Consider the following 20,932-nt stretch of genomic DNA (forward strand, 5'->3'; position numbering starts at 1 on the left):
TCTCTACTCTTCTCCTCACCCTCTGCTCCCTTCTTAACTCCCCCCACTCATCATCATAATCATCATCATTACCCACTCTATTCCCCTTGGCTTAGTTCCAGGCCATGTTCATTCCACTTGGAGCCTTGCTACTGACAGGTGGCAGTTAATCCCAGACACTGGCACCATACAATCTGACAATATGCCAGGGTGAGGTGGGCACTGTTCAAGGTGACCAGAGCTAACATGGAAGAATATAAATGGCTCTAATTAGTCATTACGTCAAGGATAGATGGGTAGTATTAATACTAGGCCCCAACAATGGGGTGACTGAAACACCCACCAGCGTAGAGGGCAAAACTGGAGTCCACTCAGGAGAGCTTCCAGTCAATAGAGGTAGATACACAGATGGACCATCAGCTGACTCTTGAAGGAAAGCAGAAAAACCAAAGACCCCTACTGTTTCACTTAGGGAACGGAATGAGAGAGTCCCAGGGACAGGAAGCAGTGGATAATAAGGTGGGGGGATTGAATAAGGAGGAGAAAAATACAAGGACAGGAGAAGATCAGAGCCATATCCCTTCTAGTATAAGGGAAAGGTATAGGAAGATTTGATATTCAGACTTCAGCTCTCTCCTGCTCCCTCACTAGCCCTCCTGTTCAAGACTGAAATCCACATAGGTTGCAGCGACTGGTCTTCCAAAGGGGTCCTGGAGAGAAGAGGTTCAGTAAAACAGACAGGAGCCCCAGAGCCCCAGAGGTTGAGGTAGGAAAGAGTGTGATGCCAAATTGCCTACTGCTGTAAGAATATGTTTGACATTTAGTTGGTTCCTAATTAAACAACCCAATATCAAACATATCACACAGAAGCAGGCAGGAGAGCTTTGGTGGTCCTCTGCTTTCCTCCCCACTGCAAAGAAAGGACAGAGAAGAGACACCAGGCACCAAGCATGGCTAGATGGAGAGCCATCTCCTTGGGGAGGGGCACTGACCCTTGCTCTTTGCCTCCCAAGGCAGCCAGCTCTTAGTCATCTTCTCTTCGTGCCATCCCTGACTCGGCTCCTCTCCTACTAGTGCCTGGCCTTCGCTGGATCACGTTGGCCTAAACCAGGAAGAATATCTGGCAGGGCTCCACATCTGGGCACCTATCCTTCCCCAAAGCTCCAACACGGAGCTTCTCCCCAACATGTCACGGCCCCAGTGCCCAGAGGATCAGCAGTGTCAGCAGCTCCTCATCAACCTTGCCACCTGTTCTCAACTCCCCTCCTGTTGCCCCAAGGCTTTGCCAGAGTGGGGGTGGGGACTTGCACAACCTGCTTTCCCTTTCCAACACCCACACAAGGCTGCTGAAGGCTTTTCAGCGGACACCTTCCTGGAACCCTCCTGCTCTTAAGTACGACAGATTAGTAGCCATGAGAAACTTCCAGAAGGCTTGGCTGCTTCTTCCCACCATCTTGTCCCTTCTCACCTTCTCCCCATGTCCTCCAGGCATCCTCCTTAAAGTCACCCTTGGGTGTCCAGAAGAGAAGAGTGACCTGTCTCACTAGCAGGCTCCATCCTGGGCTCCAGAGAAGACGTATGGTCTCTCCTGCCTGGCGGAATTAGAAGTGAGACTTTAGGAGATCAAAGGGAGGGAGGAAACCCCCTCTGCCAGGAAACAGCCTGCATTCCTTGGGACTCTCCTCCTCTTCTGGGGCTTTTTAAAACGCAAGCTCCTGGGCCGGCTTCTCTCATGGTCTTCCCTCACAGGGATCCAGCCTGGTGCCTGCTTTTCTGGGAGATTTTTCTTCTGAAGAGAATCAGGTCTGTTGAATGTCATGTGGCAGGCAGATTCTTCTCTCTACTGTGGCAGAAAGGAGCCCGAGTTATAGCTACACTGGTGGGGTGGGGGGCTTGGGTGGAAGTGTGGGGTGGGAGGAGGATGCTCTGCTTCAGCCCCCAGGCCTGTTCCATGTGTCCTTGTTCCCATTAGGCCGGACACCTCCACACCCCCTCAACACACGCACACACAAGCACATATGCCAGCTCGACAGTGCCCTTGATCTAGATCGATAGCTTGTCCCAAGCCCCAGTCAATTCCTATTGTGTGGCTCTTGCCTTCCAGGGGAAGACTAACAAATGGGCATACAAGCTCCGAGGTAGGCACCTGTGGTGTTGTCTTATGGGTTTCAATCTGTGTGTAATTTTTACTTTCTTGACCTTCCTTTTTATCCTTAACACCCCTTCCCCCAAGTTCTAGTTCCCTTCTCTGGGAATCTTGATTGTCCTGGAGAACCACAGGCTGGAGGGAGAGAGGCTGGGAAAGGGACTAGCAGGCACTGAAAGGACTTTAGTGTTTGGGGCACTGGGGAAACAGAGGCAGAGACAGGAAACATCGATGTAGGGGAGGAGCAGCTCTCTTAGAAGGAGACTGACAGGACGGCACATCCAGGCCGAAATCTCAGATTGCCTTTGATGAAAGCTTTCTAGCTCTCCTGGAAGTAACTTCTGTGTAGTCGTTTCAAGCAAGACTGAGTCCTTCTGAGCCTGAGGAGCTGGGTAAGGCACCAGCCACAGAGGGAAAAGGGGCTGGATGGGTATGATGGGGTGAACTACTCAGTTGATGTGATGAGAGCAGACAGAGTAGGCAGAGAGGATCAGAGGAGATGGGCTCCGTAGGGGGCCGGACTGCCAATACTGGAGCCAGCCTGGTACTGACAAGCCCTGGGGAGAGAGGCCAAGGTCAGGGATCAAGGCACAGGGGGCGGGGCATTCTGTGGGCCCAAATGAACAGAGGAAAGAGGAATAAAAGGGGTTGATGAGAGAGTGTGGTGGGATGTGGGGGGGCAGCCAGGTAATGGAGAGGAAATAAAAAGAGAAAGACTATCACAGGGCAGGAAAACATCATTATGACTTAGCATTTATTGGATATTATATGCCACTTCTCTGCTAAGTGCTTTATTTAATCTCCACAGTAATCCAGTGAGGTAGGCGTTATCTCCATTTTACATATAAAAAAACCCCTATGACCCAGAAAGTTAAAGTTACGTGCTCAAGGCCACACAGGCAGTAAGTGACAGCCAGAATTCAAACCCAGCTCTGTCATGTGGAAGCCTGTTCTCGTAACGCCAGGCTATGCTGCCATATATAAGAGGTGGGGGGCGGCTGGGAGATAGATACAAGGGAAGATGAAAGAAGTGAAGGCGAGGTGGACCCGCAGGGAATAGAGGGCGGGGGAACAGGCAGAAGGAATGAGAGACTCAGCCAGGTTTGCGGGTCAAACCCAGGACACGTGTGTGGTTTTTCTCCTATAAAAGCTCTCATCATACCTGTCATGACTTGGTCAACGCCTGCCTCCCCGACCAGCCTGTGAGCTCCGTGTGTTGTTTGGTGTCACAACACTTGAGTAGTTATTGACTAAAGATAAGACGGCTTGGGAAGCAGGGCTGATGGGGACTGGAGGATGAATGGATATATAGGACAGAAAGACAGGCCTGGGATGGAGAATGACATTTGAGCTGCATAAGGGGGCTGGCCAGGGGGCCAGTAGGGGACCTGTGAAGGGCTTGGTCACAGGGAAATCTCCTAAGAGGGAAGAAGGAGGATACCTACTGCGTGCCAAGCGCTGGGCTTGCTGTCTACATAATCTTATTTAATCCTCATAATGTTCCTCTGAGATGGGTATTATCCCCACTTTCAGAAGAGAAAATTGAGGCTCAGAGAAGTAACTTACACATGGTGACACAATTAAGAGGTGAAGCCAGACTTCGAACGCACACCTGACTCCATAGCGTGTGCTCTTCTCTTTATACCTTGCTGCTTCTCTGTGCTCCGCATCAGCGGGGTGTGTAGGGAAAGGAGGAAGGAGAAGCTCCGAGCTAAGATGAAAAATGCATAGTGAAGGACAGAGGCAGACTTGTGGGAGGGGGGAAAGAAAAGGTGAGAGTTTTGCAGTGCAGACAGAGCCACATGGAGTTGAGGGCAGGAAACCATCAGTGTGGAAAGGATGAGTAACCAGTGAGCATGCAGATGGCAAGGTGAGGGAACAGGGAAAAGTATGTATGATGGCAATTGCATCAGAGAGTGATGGCGTGTTCCTGCACCTGTTACTGGCTGCAGAGTGGGAGTCTCTCTGGCTTGAGATGTCATTTGTATGTAAAGCGGATCTTTATAAGTAAGGTTCTCTATGGCCTATAGATGCAAATGATTAATCAGTACTTTTCAGAATTTTGAATGCATTTAGATTTCACATGCTCTTTCCAGTCCCCCATAAATCCCACCATCCCTTATTCCCTTATAACTGCCAGACTCCTGAAGGCATTTGAGTCTGGAACCCTGTTATTTTGCCGAGGTGGGAATTCAGGCAGAAATCCAGAGGAAAGAGACTTGTCCAAGGTCTCACAATAACTGGCCAAGTCAGAGCCTAAAATCCAGGCCTCCTGACATCAAGCACCATAGTACCTGTGGATTAATAGCCATATTCAGAGCTATTTGTCCAAGTATACAGAAGATCAGTGGAAGTGAGATCAGAGAAGTGGTGAGCAAAATCCAGAAAGCTCTATTAAGATTATGGCAGCTGTGAATAAGCACTTTTGAAACAGATCAAGATTTAGGGCTGAAAGAATGAGCCAGTAGTCCAGGTTTGAACCTTTAAGAACTAGCTTTATTTGTTAAACCAAATCAGGATTCGCTTCTCACATTGTGCCTCTATCCACCTCCCCTCCCCCCACTTACATCAACACTGCACATGTCACTCTGACCACAAGGCGTCACTCTTGTTTTTACCATTGTTTCATAGATTGTTTCCCCTATAGCACCAGGGGGTTGACAGGGGCCAGAGAGGTGAGAGTTGGAGCACTGTCTTGAGTCCTGGGCACATAACTAGATCCAGGTGAGTTTTGGGAAGGAAGTTGAAGGTGGTGGGGCTCAAGAAATCTAGGTTAGCAGGTATGGTGAGAATGGAAGGACAATGTTTCAAATGCCATTAGAGTCTCTCCACATAAAAAGCTTTGCCCATCTGATTTAGTTCCTGTTGGTACTGCCGATGCTCCTTTTCAAACAGCTGGTGCAGGGCAGCTTGACGGACCTGGTGGGGAGGGGAGAATAGAGTGTCATGTTTGCCCTCTGTTTACCCATCTTTCTCATTCTTTCTCCCTGGTTTCTTTCCCATCACCTGTGTTCTCTTGGATCTGGACTTAGCTGTGACATAAGCTAGGCAGTAGCATAGAGGCTGAACCACTGGAGTGGAAGCCTACCGATTTTTTTTCCCCATGGGTGAAGCTCCAATGTTCAGCAAATATTTGCTGAGAACATACCATGAACCAGAAACTTTTCTAGGCACCTTGGATACAAAGATGGTGACATGACAGCAGCTGGGGACTCCAGGGAGAGAGAGAGGTTCCAAGAGGCAGGTGTTAGGCACTAAGAAGCAGTCTTACCAAGGCGAGAGGAGCAAAGACTAGACTGAAGTTTGGGACTCTGCAGCTGGATGCAAAGAATCAATGAAAAGGAGCTTTGGTTTTACAGTTAAAGAGTTGCTGCTCTGGTATAACGGCAGAGACTAAGAGCTTGGGAATCCCAGTGGGCAAAGGCACAGGGCAGTAGGGGATGAAACTTCAGGTCACCCTTGCTAGAACTCACCATCAGTAATTGCTTGTTGGCCAGTGCCAACTCCTGCACCATAGTGTCCTGCATCCTTAGGATGGCATATGGGTTTCTCCTCTGGCTTAATGTCATCTGCCACAGACAGTGAGTGTGTGAATTTTGCCACCTGTCCCAGGCAGAAAGGTAGGGGTTGAATGGGTTAAAGTCAGGAGTGGAGACAAAAACGCCGTCAGTAAGGCTGCTTCTTCACCAGAACTTCTGTGCCATCGTGAGAAGACTGCAAACTCCTTGAAAGGATAACTAGAACTGACTTAGAACTTAGTATATTATGTCACTCAATCATCAAAATAACCATGTGTCATAGATATTAATTTTTGCATTATACAGACAAGGAAACTTTAAAGTTCAGGTGAGTTGCCCAAGGTCACTTAATGGCAGACCTGGGTATCAAATCCAATCTAAGGATTAATTCCTTCCATCATACCAGTGATACTCAGTCCTGGCTAGGTCTGAATTAAGGTTTTCTAATATATAAGAGGAATATATGTATGTCTCACACACACACACACACACACACACACACACACACACACACACACACACACACACACACACACCCTCTGTTTAGATAATCCTGTTGACATTTTTTTAAAAAATCAAGTATTTTTTACAGATGGCTGAAAAATTAAATTGATACAGAAATATATATTAAACGAAAAGTGAAAGCTTCATTCTTCTGCCCCAGTCCTTCTCAACAAAGTTATCAGTTTCTTGTGTATCCTTACAGAAAACTTTTCTATATCAGCAAGTGTTATCTTTTAATTTTTTTTTTAAAATTTTTATTATTTATTTTATTTTTTGGCTGCCTTGGGTCTTCATTGCTGTGTGCGGGCTTTCTCTAGTTGCAGCGAGCGGGGGCTACTCTTCGTTGTGGTGCGCAAGCTTCTCATTGTGGTCGCTTCTCTTGTTGTGGAGCACGGGCTCTAGGTGCGCGGGCTTCAGTAGTTGTGGCTCGCGGGCTCTAGAGCGCAGGCTCAGTAGTTGTGGTGCACGGGCTTAGTTGCTCCACGGCATGTGGGATCTTCCCGGACCAGGGCTCGAACCCATGTCCCCCACACTGGCAGGCAGATTAGTAACCACTGCGCCACCAGGGAAGTCCCTTAATTTTTTTTAACATGAAATCATATGTTTACATAAGCAGTATTACTTAACAATTTGGACTTTTCATATCAGCACATAGAGATTTGCTTTGTTCTGTTTAAAGGCTGCCTAGTATTTCTGTATCATAATTTAACCAGCTACACGTTGTTTCTAGCTTTTTTATTTTTATAAACAATGCTGTCATGAATACTCGTGTGTGTACATTCTAGTGCTTTTGCAGGTATATCTGTGTAAATTCCTAGAAGTAGAGTTGCCAGTTCAAAGGATATGTGAATTGAAAATTTTGATAGATTTCATAAAAAAGGCTTCATAAAAAAGGCTGCATCAGGGACTTCCCTGGTGGCACAGTGATAAGAATCTGCCTGCCAATGCAGCGGACACGGGTTCGAGCCCTGGTCCGGGAAGATCCCACATGCCGTGGAGCAACTAAGCCAGTGTACCACAACTACTGGGCCTGCGCTCTAGAGCCCGTGAGCCACAACTACTGAGCCTGTATGCCACAGGTACTGAAGCCTGTGTGCCTAGAGCCCATGCACCGCAACAAGAGAAGCCACCACAATGAGAAGCCCACGCACCGCAATGAAGAGTAGCCCCCACTCACCGCAACTAGAGAAAGCCCGTGCACAGCAACGAAGACCCAGTGCAGCCAAAAATAAACAAATAAAATTAAAAGAAAAAAGGCTGCATCAATCTTGATTCCCACTAAAACTATATGCATTCTTGTTACCTCACATCCTTGCTACCTCTGGGTATAACCTATGAAACCTTAAAAAACAGGCTTATCCTATCTAATCCCAGACCATTTTAGAATCTTCTGGGTTAAGACCTGTGTTTTTTAAAAAAGCTCCCCAGGTGATGGAGATATACAGCCTAATCTTTTGAGTTTTCTCATTCATTCATTCAATACATACCTACTGCATACCTACCACATGGTTAGTGCGATGCTGGGCAACAAATACTTGAATTTTCCTTAAAAAGTTAAAAAAGAAAACAAAAACTTGCTCCAATTTTCCTTCAGAGAATGGGAAGCAAGGGAGAATAGAAACCATTGCCTATGTAGCCTAACCAAGTGGGCACTAGGAGGCTGATCTCTGCTTGTGAGAACAAGGGGTGCTTCCTGCCCCTCCCATACCTGTTTGCATTCTTGAGGAGCCCCTAACAAGATGGAGATCTCAGAAGTGGCTTAAGGAGGACAGGAGGGTGAAAAGGTCAATCTGAAGGCTAAGGGAAGGGATAGAAGCAGAGATTACCTGTCCACCATCTTCTTAAGTCCCAGGGCCCTTTGAAAACTCTGCAAGAAAAGGGAGTTCTGTTGACCTGCCTTGATCTCCAGTACCTCACTCAGTACCCTATCATAGTGGGAGACACATAGACCTTTTCTTTAGAGACAGGGAGCAGCCAATTTCCTAGGGGAGGTGGGGAGAAAGTCCTACTCCTTTCAGAATGGACCAAAGGTAACATGCAGCGGTTAGTATGCAACAAATATCTGAATACCTACTATGTGCCAGACATAATCTCCCACTCCTGCTACTACCCTTCTGTTACATCTGTCCATTTCTGGTAAATTGATCTGGAAACCTCATCCAGGGGAACACATCCAACCCAGCCCCTTTTCCAACGCTGCATACCTCTTCTACTTTTACCATCCTTTCCACAGACATGTCTTCAAACTTGCTTGATGTAGTCTTAGGAGACTGAGCAGGCTCAACTTTGTTTTCAGTCACCAAGGTTTCAGTAGTCATAGCAACATTTACACCTCCAACAATGAGCCTAGGCCTAGGAGTTGATTGGTCACCTGGCCTGTTGCCCTGGAGACCTGAAGGGAATCCTGGTTCTCCAGCCTTCTATTAGTGACACAGGCAATTCTATGAGCAAGGACCACGCTCACATTTCAGGATTTCTTCTTTTGTGGTCCCAAGGAGTATCTGTATGGTTCTAGGTCCAGAGAGCATATCACATGCCTGTTTTATTAAAAGACAACTATAAAGGAATGAATCATATGCTTTAGTTTTTAATTGTTCATTTTATTAAATAGTTTATATAAAGTCAGACCAATATATTGGTCTGACCATTCCTTCACACTACCCCACACATGAGGAGGGATGAGATTATGTCAGGTGTCAAAACATTCCCTTTTCAATTTATTCATGACACTATGGAATGAAAGTAGAAGGCAGATCCTTGCACGCCAGGGAAGTTGTGTTAAAGTTTCAACACATCCTGGTTTAAGTGGAGCACCAGGGTAAGTTGTTCCACATACCACTCATGGCCTCACCCAATCTCCCCACCAGTTCCTGTATACCTTTCCCACCAATGAACTCTTAGATGTCTCAAACCCAAGTGGTTCCCATACAACTGTGTTCGAAGGGATAGATACAGAAGACAAGACACCAAGCCCCGTCATCCCAACTGTCACCCTTGGGATTATTTATAGTCTGGAAAAGGACAGATGAACCATGATTAAAACCAAGTGAGGATTTTTAAAGAAGCTTTGACAGAAACATTAAGAAAAACATCTGAATTCAACTCCAGAGAAAAGTGCTACCAAGGGAAAATAAAGTCTTAACTCATGTTCTGCAACTGGTCGTAAGAGAGGGTGGCAGAATGATCCCCTAGGCATGAACTCTAAGAGCTCTGAACACAACCAGAGCTTCAGCTGATCCAGTCCGGGCTGCTGAGCCAGATGACCTGAGGGCTGCCCGGCAAGCACACTGCAGTCTGTCTGGCTCCATCAACAGTGACAGTTCTTCAGCTCCATCACAGAGTACTCTCCAGTGTGTTATAGTTGTCCTTAAAGCTCTTCAATTCGAGGAAGTGCTTGGCACGTTTACTCTTCTGACTGGAGGGGAGGTATGTCACCTGGATGGTTGTTGGGGAGACTTCAGGAGACTGGGTTAGGTCTTTGGCTGCTGACTGATGTTGTCGCTGAGAGCTCCCACTTCGGGCTTTGACCCTGAAGAATACAAAGAGGGCAGGTCATGGACAGAATGAGGACTAATGGAAGAAAACAATTCAAGGCTTATCCATCCTATAAATGCAGCTGTAGCCACAAATGGTCTCTGTCCTACCTTATAAACTAGTTACTATAGTTACTAAAATCTCATCTGGTAGCTTAGAAATAGCAGAGAAACCAATTTTCCCACTGAGTCCCTGCCTCTGACTCAACCTCTTCTTCATTTCACTGTGCTTAAAGCAAACTTTTAATTCTGCTGATTCACCTAATGTGTGCATGCCATTAATATACTCCCAGTCCCTTGAAACAACTGAATAACAAAAAATAATATTGAAGTTAACTACTAAGTACTTATTAGGACATTAAACCTGGTGCTTTACCAACATGTAATTTACTAACATCCCACTATTCCTATAGGGTGGTATCATCCTCTTTTGCAGTTTAGGAAACCAAGGGTCCATCCAGTAAGTTGCCTGAGGTCACAAAGCTAGTAAGTGACAGAGAGCTGGGATTCAAACCTAAGTTTGTCAGATTTCAAAGCCTTTACTCTTCAATATACTCATAGAAACTTTCTAGAAACTAGAGATCAAAGAGACAATTTTTTTTAAACTGTGGTAAAATACACATAAAATCTACCATCTTAACCATTTTTAAATGTTTACAGTTCAGCAGTGTTAAGTACATTCACATTGTTGTGCAACCAACCTCCAGAATTCTTTCCATCTTGTAAAACAAACTCTCTGCCTATTAAACAACTCCCTAGTCTCCCTTTCCTCTAGCCCCTGGCAACCACCACTCTACTTTCTGTCTCTATGAATATGATTACTCCAGATACCTCACATAAGTGGAATCATACAGTATTTGTCTTTTAAAGAAACTGAATTTTGAACAGGCCTCCTGCCTGACTTCTAGACCAAATGCTCTTTTCCATCCTTTCCACATGTTCATTTTCATTAGTTTTCTAAGTAGTTTTTACTAGGACCTTTTGTCTTTAGAACAAGGTAGTTTATTTTTAAGAATAGAGAGGACAGGACAGACATACCCCTTATCTTTTGAGAAAGAGCCATAGTCAACACAGCAGAAAACAGATGTATTCTTTTCATGGCTGGTAACTAACTTTTTATTCTAGACTGGCTTTCCCTCTTTACTCTTTCAGTTACACGTATGCATAAACAACATAATGAAGGTTTGTTAGTATGTATTTACAATGTTCCCAGCGAGGGACTTCCCTGGTGGTGCAGTGATTGAGAATCCGCCTGCCAATGCAGAGGACACGAGTTCGATCCCTGGTCTGAGAAGATCCCTCATGCCGTGGAGCAACTAAGCCAGTGCGCCACAACTACTGAGCCTGTACTCCAGAGCCTGCGAGCCACAACTACTGAAGCCCGCATGCTCTAGGGCCCGTGCTCCGCAACAAGAGAAGACACTGCAGTGAGAAGCCCGTGCACTGAAACGAAGACCCAACACAGCCAAAAAAGATAATAAATAAATAAAATACATAACATAAAAAAAAAAAGAGGAATTGTGATGTGGTCATAACATAAATGGAAAAAAAAAAAAAGTTCCCAGAGAAAAATCATGATGTCTCTTCTATAACACAAGCCCTCAGCAGCTGATTCTTTAGTGATACCTTTTGTTTCAGATAGGGTTACTAATACTTTAAGTGGTAATAAAAATGGTTGGCATTTAATTCTTTTATCGAACCAAGGCACAAAAGGATGACACTGGGGCCCTGAAAAGAAGGCATCTTTGTGTGCTGAAAAACTTTATTTTATTCCATTTATTGGTGTAATAGGTTATACCAATTCTGACATTTTACTGAGTTGGACAAAAAACAAAAACAAGGAGAAAAAGAGATGCACAATAGGAGAAACTTCCCTTATTAGCTTGTAGAGCAGCATTTGCTTTCCAATGTGAGCAAGCAGCAGCTCTAACAGTCTAGGACCTGACAACTCTTATGTTATCATAGATTTTGTTCACAGTGCTTTTGAAGGTCATCTCACTGTGGGAACAGTCCAGCACTACCTGTATTCTCTAACCAGCTCCCTTTGACATGTTCCCCTCCAAACTCACACTGTGGCCAGCTCACTCAGGGCCTCCTGATAGCGCAGGTACTCACTCTGGCCAAAGACCTGAAGAAAGAGGAAGGGAGAATGAGAATCTCTCAGTCTGGGGCATCCCTTTAGTTCCCTGAAGGAAAAGAGTGGCCATCTGGCTTACCCCTGTCCCATAGCGGGCTGTCTCATAGCCATCCAGCAGGGTATCAATGAGGGCCTTGCGCACACCCTTGAAAGGAGTACTAGTGTTTCGAAGATCTAGCAGGTAGGAGCGGAAATTCTTGCCCATTAAGGAACGGGGATGCCGGCCTTCAGCATGAAATGGGATCTCTATGGAGATAATAGAACAATGATACCCCCTTTCCCATTTGTTTAGTCTTTCTAATTAATTTCCCAAACTTACAAATAGGTCCAATGAGTGAGTTGGGGGGAAATTCTAAGAGAATTCAGAAGACCAGAGATATAGAGCTGTGTCTGAGTGGTCATATGGTGGTGGCAATACAACTGTTAAACTATACCAACGACACACAATAGTGTCATTTTCCTATTTACCCATAGTTTAAAATATATATGTTTTGGTAGAGATAGAGCATTTTTGACAATGGTCATATGAAAAAAATGGAAAAAAATTCAAGAGCATTTCTGACAATGGTCATATAGAAAAAAATTCAAGAACCATCTAAATAGGCTTGGTGAAAAAGCAGATGCTGCCTGTCTTTTGTGGGAAAACAAGCAAATTACCACCATCTAGTTCATGAAACTAAAGGTCTAGAAAGAACAAAACAAATCCAGACTCTTTGGAGAAAAATAACTTACATACATCATTTCCTTAGGTAAAATAGTAACCCAGTACTCTCAAAACTAGGAAATTCCTACCAGCCGGAGATGTGCAGAAAGGACAAATTCTAACACATAAAGTGGGTTCCTCCCTCTCTTCCCCAGGTGAGCTTTCAGGATCCGGAACGGCTGTTGAGCAGCCCTTACCAGAGGCACGGATGGCATCCAGAGCTTTCATCCTGTATAGATAGTTGTAGCAATCTGTTAAGAAAGAGACTGGTCTCAGGCATAACCCTCAAAAGATTCTCCAAACTCTAGCAAGCTTATTGTGCCTCCCACATCTGACATATACCCAGTAACAAGGAACCACAGCTGCTGAGTCTGCCAGCAGCTATGTTTATAACTCTGAGAACAAAGGAATTCTGAGTTTGTGAGACCCCTCACTGAAGTATCCTCCAAGAGCATGCCGCATACTTTGATTTCCCTGGGTTTCCAGCTGTAGCAGTCTTGCGTCATCATCTGCAAGGAGCTGAGGTTCATATCTGATATCCTGAACCCTGGATAGTCGGATATCAATCTCCTCTTTTAAGTCCTGTTCATGTGGAGAAAAGAATACAGTCACTTAGCCTGTACTTTGCTTCCCATCAGTCTGGAAATGGGGCAGAGCAGGTGAACAACTAAGACAACAGAAGCAGAGAAAATGCTCATTTGGCTAATGAAATTGCCAGATAAGACTCAAGAATTTAAAAAAGAATGGGGTTGGGTTCGCTAAGAACCTCTCCAAACTGCATATCTCTAAGCTAGAGCTTTTAACCTGCCAGAATTCCTTCAAGCTCTACACCATTATTTCTGATTTTCAACTGAAATTTTGGGGGGCGCTGAGTGGCATGCGGGATCTTAGTTCCCCCACCAGAGATCAAACCCGCACCCTCTGCAGTGGAAGCACAGTCTCAACCACTGGACTACCAGGGAAGTTCCCTTGACAGGATTTAGAAGAATCTTGGTTAGGTGTCATAAAGAATTTCCTGAGCTGGGAAAAAATGGACATCAACTGGAGGTCATAATCTACTCTAAAAACCTGTAAGAAGATCTGTATGTGGTTTAGAAGTCTGGGAATTATCCCTACCTGGTGGACCACAGGATTTCTAGAGGCTTTCTTCTAGAGCGCATTTAATTTTTTAAGTAGGTAATTCAAAAAGATACGAAAGGTGTCACCCCCACTTACCCAGAGCAACCACTGTTAACAGTTTCATATTCATCTGTCTTATGAGGGTTGCCAGAGTCCCAGCAAGTATTTTCTTGTGACATTTAGGAACTTCTATTGTGAAATATGTCATTCGTAGAATACATTTGACATATATATACACCTTGATTACAAAATTCATTAAGATGCACACCTGTATGCACTATCCAATTTATGAACTGGAATATGACCAATGACTTGGAAGCCTTGTGTGTCCACCCGATTGAATGCAACCTCCAACCTTAACTTCTCAAGTTTTATTTTTCTTTGCTGTTTTATCACATCACCCTGAGGAAGATGTTTAGCTTTGCCTGGTTTTGAACCTTATACAAATGGAAAAAAATATATATATATATATATTTTTGAAAAATACTTTTTGAATTGCTCTGCAACCTATCTTTTAAAGGTTTTTTTTGTTTGTTTTTTTAAATTTATTTATTTTTGGCTGTGTTGGGTCTTCGTTTCTGTGCAAGGGCTTTCTCCAGTTGCGGCGAGTGGGGGCCACTCTTCATCGTCTTCATCGTGGTGCATGGGCCTCTCACTGTCGCGGCCTCTCTTGTTGCGGAGCACAGGCTCCAGACGCGCAGGCTCAGTAGTTGTGGCTCACGGGCCTAGCCGCTCCACGGCATGTGGGATCTTCCTGGACCAGGGCACGAACCCGTGTCCCCTGCATTGGCAGGCGGATTCCTAACCACTGCGCCACCAGGGAAGCCCCTTAAAGTTTTAAATAAACTTTACTGAGGTTTAATTTACACGCAATAAAATACATCCATTTTAAGTGTGTAGTTTGACGTATTTTGACAAATGAATACATCCATTCAACCACCATCCCAATCAAGATACAGAACACTGGACTTCCCTGGTGGTGCAGTGGTTAAGAATCCACCTGCCAATGCAGGGGACGTGGGTTTGAGCCCTGGTCCGGGAAGATCCCACATGCCGCGGAGCAACTAAGCCCGTGCACCACAACTACTGAGCCTGTGCTTTAGAGCCCGCGGGCCACAACTACTGAGCCCACGTGCCACAACTACTGAAGCCCACGCGCCTAGAGCTCGTGCTCTGCAACGAGAAGCCACTGCAATGAGAAGCCCGCGCAACGCAACGAAGACCCAATGCAGCCAAAAATAAATAAATAAATAAATAAATAATTAAAAAAAAAAAAAGATACAGAACACTTTCATCACCCCAAAACGTTCTTCATCCCCCTTTGCAGGCAACCTCCCCTTTCATGCCCCAGGGAACACTGATATGCTATCAATATAGTCCTTCCTGTTCCAGAATTCCATACAAATGGAATGGAATCATACGGTACATATTCTTTTGTGAATGGCTTTCTGGCATTTTTTTCACCTGGCATGTTTTTGAGATTCATTCATATTTGTGATTTACTTTTTCCATTCAAAAGTATTTTGGAGATTCACTTGTGTTCATATACTCATCTTCAGTTTATTTTCATTCCTTATAGTATTCCAGAATACTATTACGTTATTATATATCCATTCTCAAATGGACATTTAGAGTAACAGTTTTTTTAAAAAAAAATATTAGAAACAATGCTGTGAGTATTCTTGTACGTGTTTTCTGGTACACATGAACAAAAATTACTTTCTCTATGGTAGGAGTGGAATTGCTGGGCTATGGATTAGGGACATTTGCAATCTTACTAGACAATACCCCAATATTTTCCAAAGCACTTTTACTAATTTGTACTTCCACCAGCAGTGGATGAGCATTTAGCCAGAACTTTTTAGAGCAAAAGGAATCTTGATCTCATCTAGTCTGAGGTTGGGGGGTCCTAAATAGTCAAAGGTTTGATTAGCTCATGACATACTGGATGGAAACTAACCCTATATCCTTCTTATGGGAGGCAGCTGGCATTTGGAGAACTGGGAGAATGTGGAAGCACTGTTGAGGTTTCAGGCCACAACATCTTCTTTGAGGCTTTCCATGAAATATATCAGCAAAGAACAATGAGAGGAGGGTTACAGTACTAGTTAATGAAAGAACATTGGTCTAGGAGTTGACAGAATTGTGTCCTAGCTCTAGCCCTCCCACCAACCTGCTTTTCACTCAACAATGAATTATTGCTATGTGTAGGCCCTGGCTCTACAACAGTGAACATAACTGGCATGGTGTATACATTCTTAGAGCTTAGGGAAGAGAGAGGCATTAAACAAATAAACATAAAAGAATATTTGTAGTAAAATGCTATCTGGAAACAAAGAAGACCTACTTTATAATGGGTCATAAGCATTCCTCTTTGTAGGAAATAGTATTTGAGGTAAGTTCTAAAGATCAAATGAGCTAGCCAAGTGAAAACCAGAGGTAGATCATTCTAGGCCACAGTGACAGCACACATAAAGATAAGAAATTCAACCAGTGTAGCTGGATCCCAGTGATCAGGGGAGGGCCATACAAAAGGAGGTTGGTAAGGACAGCAGGCAACATTTACCCAGAAGTGTAAGGCGGAAGAAGCAGGATGGGGGTGGCAGTTGGGGTATTAAGAGTTCTGTGGGGCATTAGGACATGTTAGGTTTGAGATGCCTATCAGACATCTAATTGGAAATGTTAGGTAGGCAATTGGATACACAAGGATGGAACTCAGGAAGGAGGGATGGGATAGAAATAAAATTTCATCAGTAGATATTTAAAGCCAAGGAAAGGAAAGCAATTACCTAAAGAGAAAGTACAGACAGAGACTGCTTGGTTATTCACTTCCTGTATGTCCTCCAGTAAGCTGCTTCCTTTTCTTAGATTTCAGTTGGTAACATGAATGATAGAACTAGATGATTTATGGGGCCCTTATAACTCTAAAGTTTCGCAATGGCAACCCTTCTCACTGATCTGGGGCTAATTCTAACCACTCTAACCCCATCCTAAATCAAAAAAAAAAAAAACCCAAAACAGAAAACACTGGGTAGTTTAAATTGAACTGGGAAACATCATACCATAGAGTTGGGAATTTTCATCCAAGTCCTTCATTCTGCAGATGCAGAAACTGAAGCCCCTGGATAAGCTACTTGCTGTGCCACGGCAGTGAGCAGGTAAGCCAAGACCCAAGATGACCTTTATTGCTCAATATACTAATATACACATGGGTAACTGGACCAGGAAATAGGGGAATTAAGTCATTTCTAAAGGCAAAGGAAATCTCATTCTGGGCCCTAATGGATCTGGAGAACCAGGCCTATCTCATGCCTTAAGGACCTACCTTGGGGGCATTGTGTCCCACAGGGACATGAGGTCCCCTTCGGGATTTCATTGCAAAGCGCATGATTTGCCTCTTCACAAAAATAAATAGCAGTACAAACACCTGTCCAAAAGATATGAGAAGTAAAGAACCTTGAATTAAAAAGTTAGACAAAAAAAAGGCATGCCTTCATTTCAAATCCCTCAATTCGGGCTCTCACGAATGCTTCGGGGTATAAGTTGGGACAAAGCAAGGCCGTCAGCGATGGCGTGGACATAGATAAGCCTGTAGCGTAGAGGCTTGGGGGTCTTAATCCTAGGGTTTAGGGGGAGGGTTCTCGGCCAGGGGCGGGGCGGTCGGTGACTTATGCTCCCAGGTACTCCTGGGATAGGAGTCAAAGCCCAGAAAAAGCGCAGGTGAGTGGGTGGAGAATGAGGACAGGGAACTGCTCAAGAGGAGGGTCTCTACTGGGTCAGAGGCGACAGCAGGAAATGGGGTGGGGGAATCTCCTCACCAGGCTCCCGTAGGCCATCACCAGCACGACATTCACGCCGGACAGCCAGTTACTGCCGGACGCCATGGCCTCCCCACCCCGCGCAGAACCGCTCCGGTTTACCCCGCTGCCCTGCCTCGTCAGCCCGGGCTGCGCCGAGGCAACGGCGCCTGGGTTCCCTGAAGCGCCCCGGCCATTTCCTTACGGGGAAAAACCACGGCTGACCGGGCCTGAAAACATGGCGGACAGGGGGGGCGGGGGCTAGGAAAGAAGAACGACGCCTTCCCGCTTCCCCTCAGCACGTGACTCAGGCACGCAATGACAACCGGGACCGACGAGTGCGGAGACGCGGAACTACGCCAGTAAGAGGAAACGGAGGCTATCCGCGCGTCACGTGGTGGAGGCGGGGCCGCTGCGGAGGAGGCGGGGCGGACGCGCGGAGCCGGAATGAGGTGTCTCGTGGCGAGGCGGCACGCGCACGCTTACGTGCGCGTCCTTTTTCGCGTCACGTGTTGGGGGACGCAGGAAGGCAAGTGGGAGGGGAAGGCGCGAGAGCGAGCGCAAGAGGGAAAAGGAGGGAGGGGGGTGGGGAGGAGGGAACCTTATATCACGTGACAGGGGCGGCGCGGCCCGGGGTGTCAGTGTGGAGGAGACTGAGGTAAAGTTGGGAGCGCAGCGGCGTTGGCGGCGGCGTCGGTGGCGGCGGCAGCGCGGCGGGGCCGGGTATTGTCCGCGGCCCCTTTAAGTCCACGATCCCCCTTTTACCCTCCCTTCTTTCTCCCCTACCCCCGCCGTATCCCCCTCCCTCGGTAGGCCCCCCCGCACCGTGTGTTCCCCACTGTACACCCCCCCTCCTAGTCTTGCGAGCCCTGCCCCCCCCCACCCCCGAGTCGGCCGCTGGAGGTTTTGTTTATGGTTGGGTTCGCGGCCTAGTGGGCCGCGCCAGAGCCGGGGCCTCGATTTGGGAGCGTGGCCGGGGCGGGGCTTGAGGCAGCCGGAGCGGGGGGGCCATGCGGCTAGAGCCTGAGAGGGGGGAGAGCGAGAAAGAGCGCGAGCGAGCGAGGCCTGGGCCCCGCCTGAGGTAGGGCATTCTCTCTACCCTGGCCGGTGCCTGTGGAGAAGACGAGAGGGCCTCCTCCCTTTCCAACCCTCTGCGGGCCTCCTCTGATCCGGATCCGGCCTGGTTTGGGGGTGGCGGGGTTGGGGGTGGGGAGGGAGGGCGATGGGGTGGAGCTGCCCCAAACTCCCCCATGTGGCCCTCAGTTTGGAGTGCGGAGGATTAATTTGTTCCGGGTGGGAGGTAAGGAGGCGATTGGCCCCGGGAGCTCCCGATGTGGCGCTGAGCGGGGTGAGCCTCCCATCCTCCACGCGTGGGCTTGCGTCCCCTTTCCGTTTCCAGCCTCTTTGTCAGCTCCTCTTATTACCTTTCCTTCTTGCTCACCGCTCCAGCTCTTGGAATATATTTTTTTGCTGCTGTCTTTAGTCTCCTGTCTTCCATACTGTAGTTCTGGGTACCCCAAACAATTAATGATGTTATTTGGGAAGCTGGGCCTGAAAGCCCCCATAGGGTATATTACGCCTAAGGGACGTCATTAGAGCAGTGGGGTATGTGTTCACTCTTCTTATAATGGGACAGGAATTCCAAATTTCTTCGACCCTTCACCTTGTGGACAGTCCTTAAATTGCTTTGCAAACTGATGTCACAAACAGGAGGCCGCTCCTTTTCCACCGTTCTTGAAATGTAGCCATCTCTGGTGTAGGATGTTGTGGAAAGAAAAACACCACAGTAACAGGCATTTTTTTTGTTATTGTTACCCTTTTTGCCTTTGATTGTCCCTGATTATTAGATGGATAAATCCTTTTTGTCTTCTCCCCAACCACTTCCACCACCCATATTCTGCTTTGAGAATGAATGTCTGATGTGACTTGCTGGAATGTGATGAGGGTCAGTGACAACCTGAAATACAGGAGAAGTAAAACGTTTGGCTGAGTATGGGTTGTTAAAACTGCTTTGAGATCCTACAACCATTGTCCTTAAAGATTAGACTATCCCAGTGATTATTTCCGTTGTGAATGGGAAGTCGGGAAGTGTTGCTGGCATGTAAACTAATGATGAAAGGCCTTAAAATGTACTGTTTGGATTTTGATTTTTAAAGCCCCTTGTTGCCAAATGTGTCCTAACTGGGAAGTACTCTTTTTTAAATTAGATTCAAGTTGATGGGGAAGGGGATGCAGGGATCATTTCCACAGAGCATCTAGGGGAATTAGTTGCTCTGTTAGAAGTAGCAAGCCTTACCCACCCCCGTCCAGCTTCAGAGTTTCTGAATTGTTTCTCACATTAGATTGTAAGCTCCCTGAGGGCAGCAACCAAGTCATATTGCTTTTGTATTTTCTAAAGTATTGGACACATAGTAGATACTCAATAAATACTTGTTATTTATTTTTTTCTGTAAAATTTCTCTGGCTATTTTTTTAAGTAGCTGGTTTTCAGAAAACAGTCAAGGGCACTCTTGTGTTGAAACCTGTATTTGTTCCTGCACTATTCCCTTGGTCTCCAATACTTGTCACCTACTTCCCTTAAATATTTTTATGTTTTAAGAAAGAGTACTTAACAAGATTCCTCATCTCCACTGTGATAACTCTGGGTATGTGTCTCTGCTTGCTACTAAAAGGCTACTAATTCTGTGCCCTCCAGTGATCCATCCCAGATCACTTATTTTTGATCTTTTGGTCAGTGTTGTTACTACCTAGGTGGTAGAATTTTCTTAGTCACACGTTTCAAAGCATTTGTAAGAGAGAAATGGAAGTTAATAGTAAGAGTGATTAGGAGGATTTTTTTTCCCCTTTCCTGAGTAATTGGCTTTCAAAATGACTTTTTAATGTATTTACATTGATTAGTACTGTACATGCAGTTGTCCATACAGGTAGTCATGAAATTCATATCCACAGTGTAACTCATGCTCACAAGTTGAAATCACATGATGAGTAGAAAGCAATCAATATTTGTAAGTTACAGGAGAGGCTACTCCCATGCTAGAATATTCATCTTAGAGTCAATTATAATAAAGCCGAATAGTTTTCCTCTAGGTTTTTTCTTTCTTTTTTTTTTTCTCTTTGATTTGAATCCAGGCGTACTTGGTTGAATAACACTTGTTTATTGTAAATTAAGTGTTGGAACTTGACAATAATGGCAGCCTGGGAAAATGGATTACAGTGTATCAAATAATCCTGTACTACCTATACATATTTACAGGCCTTTTTGTGCACATTTGTGTAGGGAGAAGAGGTAATGGTTAAAAATTAGCCATGAACTTTCCTTAAAAATATTTTGGTGACAGGGAATGTAAAACTCAATTCTTAATGACTGCATCAAACGCCAAAGACCTATGTAACATATTGACCCAACTGGGTGAAGAATTTATCCACAGGGAAGTTGGCTTTGTGACCCAAGAAACAAGTGAAATTCCCTCTCCTAATATTAATCCTTGCATATTTC

General features: G+C 45.6%; 3 protein-coding genes across 27 annotated transcripts in view; 1 reads left to right on the forward strand and 2 right to left on the reverse strand.

Annotated features, from left to right (window-relative positions):
• Positions 1-4,599: 4,599 nt before the first annotated feature.
• On the reverse strand, positions 4,600-8,423 carry C1H1orf189 (chromosome 1 C1orf189 homolog). The gene is made up of 4 exons (XM_036858328.1): positions 8,352-8,423; positions 7,974-8,014; positions 5,599-5,728; positions 4,600-5,044 (listed from the first exon to the last, which is right to left on the reverse strand). The coding sequence occupies exons 1-4, from the start codon at positions 8,382-8,384 to the stop codon at positions 4,943-4,945; spliced, it is 306 nt and encodes a 101-aa protein (XP_036714223.1). The 5' UTR covers positions 8,385-8,423; the 3' UTR covers positions 4,600-4,942.
• Positions 8,424-8,711: 288 nt separating this feature from the next.
• On the reverse strand, positions 8,712-17,828 carry C1H1orf43 (chromosome 1 C1orf43 homolog). 3 transcript variants are annotated; one of them, XM_036858246.1, is made up of 7 exons: positions 17,458-17,828; positions 16,965-17,066; positions 12,985-13,102; positions 12,718-12,771; positions 11,897-12,063; positions 11,750-11,808; positions 8,712-9,676 (listed from the first exon to the last, which is right to left on the reverse strand). In XM_036858246.1, exons 1-7 carry the CDS (start codon positions 17,521-17,523, stop codon positions 9,481-9,483), a joined length of 762 nt encoding a protein of 253 aa, XP_036714141.1. In that variant the 5' UTR covers positions 17,524-17,828; the 3' UTR covers positions 8,712-9,480. The 3 variants fall into 3 exon arrangements, with proteins under 3 accessions (XP_036714141.1, XP_036714150.1, XP_036714158.1); XM_036858263.1 differs by having other exon boundaries at positions 9,540-9,676; positions 11,702-11,808; positions 17,458-17,750; XM_036858255.1 differs by lacking the exon at positions 16,965-17,066 and having other exon boundaries at positions 8,727-9,676; positions 17,458-17,687.
• The window catches only part of UBAP2L (ubiquitin associated protein 2 like), a 44,270-nt gene continuing 41,028 nt past the window's right edge, over positions 17,691-20,932 (forward strand). For 15 of the 23 annotated variants that reach the window (XM_036857974.1, XM_036858007.1, XM_036858015.1 and 12 more), the window contains exon 1: positions 18,068-18,159. The gene's annotated coding sequence lies outside the window, so the exon portion shown is untranslated. Of the gene's footprint in view, positions 17,799-18,027; positions 18,160-18,465; positions 18,518-20,932 lie in introns of those variants that run through there. The other 8 variants (XM_036857938.1, XM_036858042.1, XM_036857880.1 and 5 more) reach the window with 7 other exon arrangements.

Source organism: Balaenoptera musculus, chromosome 1 (assembly GCF_009873245.2).
Source record: "Balaenoptera musculus isolate JJ_BM4_2016_0621 chromosome 1, mBalMus1.pri.v3, whole genome shotgun sequence".
NCBI lineage: Eukaryota > Metazoa > Chordata > Mammalia > Artiodactyla > Balaenopteridae > Balaenoptera > Balaenoptera musculus.

What these genes read in the sequence shown, in the direction of transcription:
- C1H1orf189 (XM_036858328.1), bottom strand. Translation starts at nt 8,384, where the DNA reads ATGTCTGTGGAAAGGATGGTAAAAGTAGAAGAG. An exon ending in CTTAAGAAGATGGTGGACAG is followed by an intron (nt 5,729 to 7,973) that starts GTAATCTCTGCT and finishes TGCCTGGGACAG; the next exon opens with GTGGCAAAATTCACACACTC. An exon ending in CCAACAAGCAATTACTGATG is followed by an intron (nt 5,045 to 5,598) that starts GTGAGTTCTAGC and finishes CCTCCCCACCAG; the next exon opens with GTCCGTCAAGCTGCCCTGCA.
- C1H1orf43 (XM_036858246.1), bottom strand. Translation starts at nt 17,523, where the DNA reads ATGGCGTCCGGCAGTAACTGGCTGTCCGGCGTGAATGTCGTGCTGGTG. An exon ending in TGATGGCCTACGGGAGCCTG is followed by an intron (nt 17,067 to 17,457) that starts GTGAGGAGATTC and finishes TCTTTTGGACAG; the next exon opens with GTGTTTGTACTGCTATTTAT. An exon ending in CTGAGTGAGCTGGCCACAGT is followed by an intron (nt 9,677 to 11,749) that starts GTGAGTTTGGAG and finishes TGTATTCTTCAG; the next exon opens with GGTCAAAGCCCGAAGTGGGA.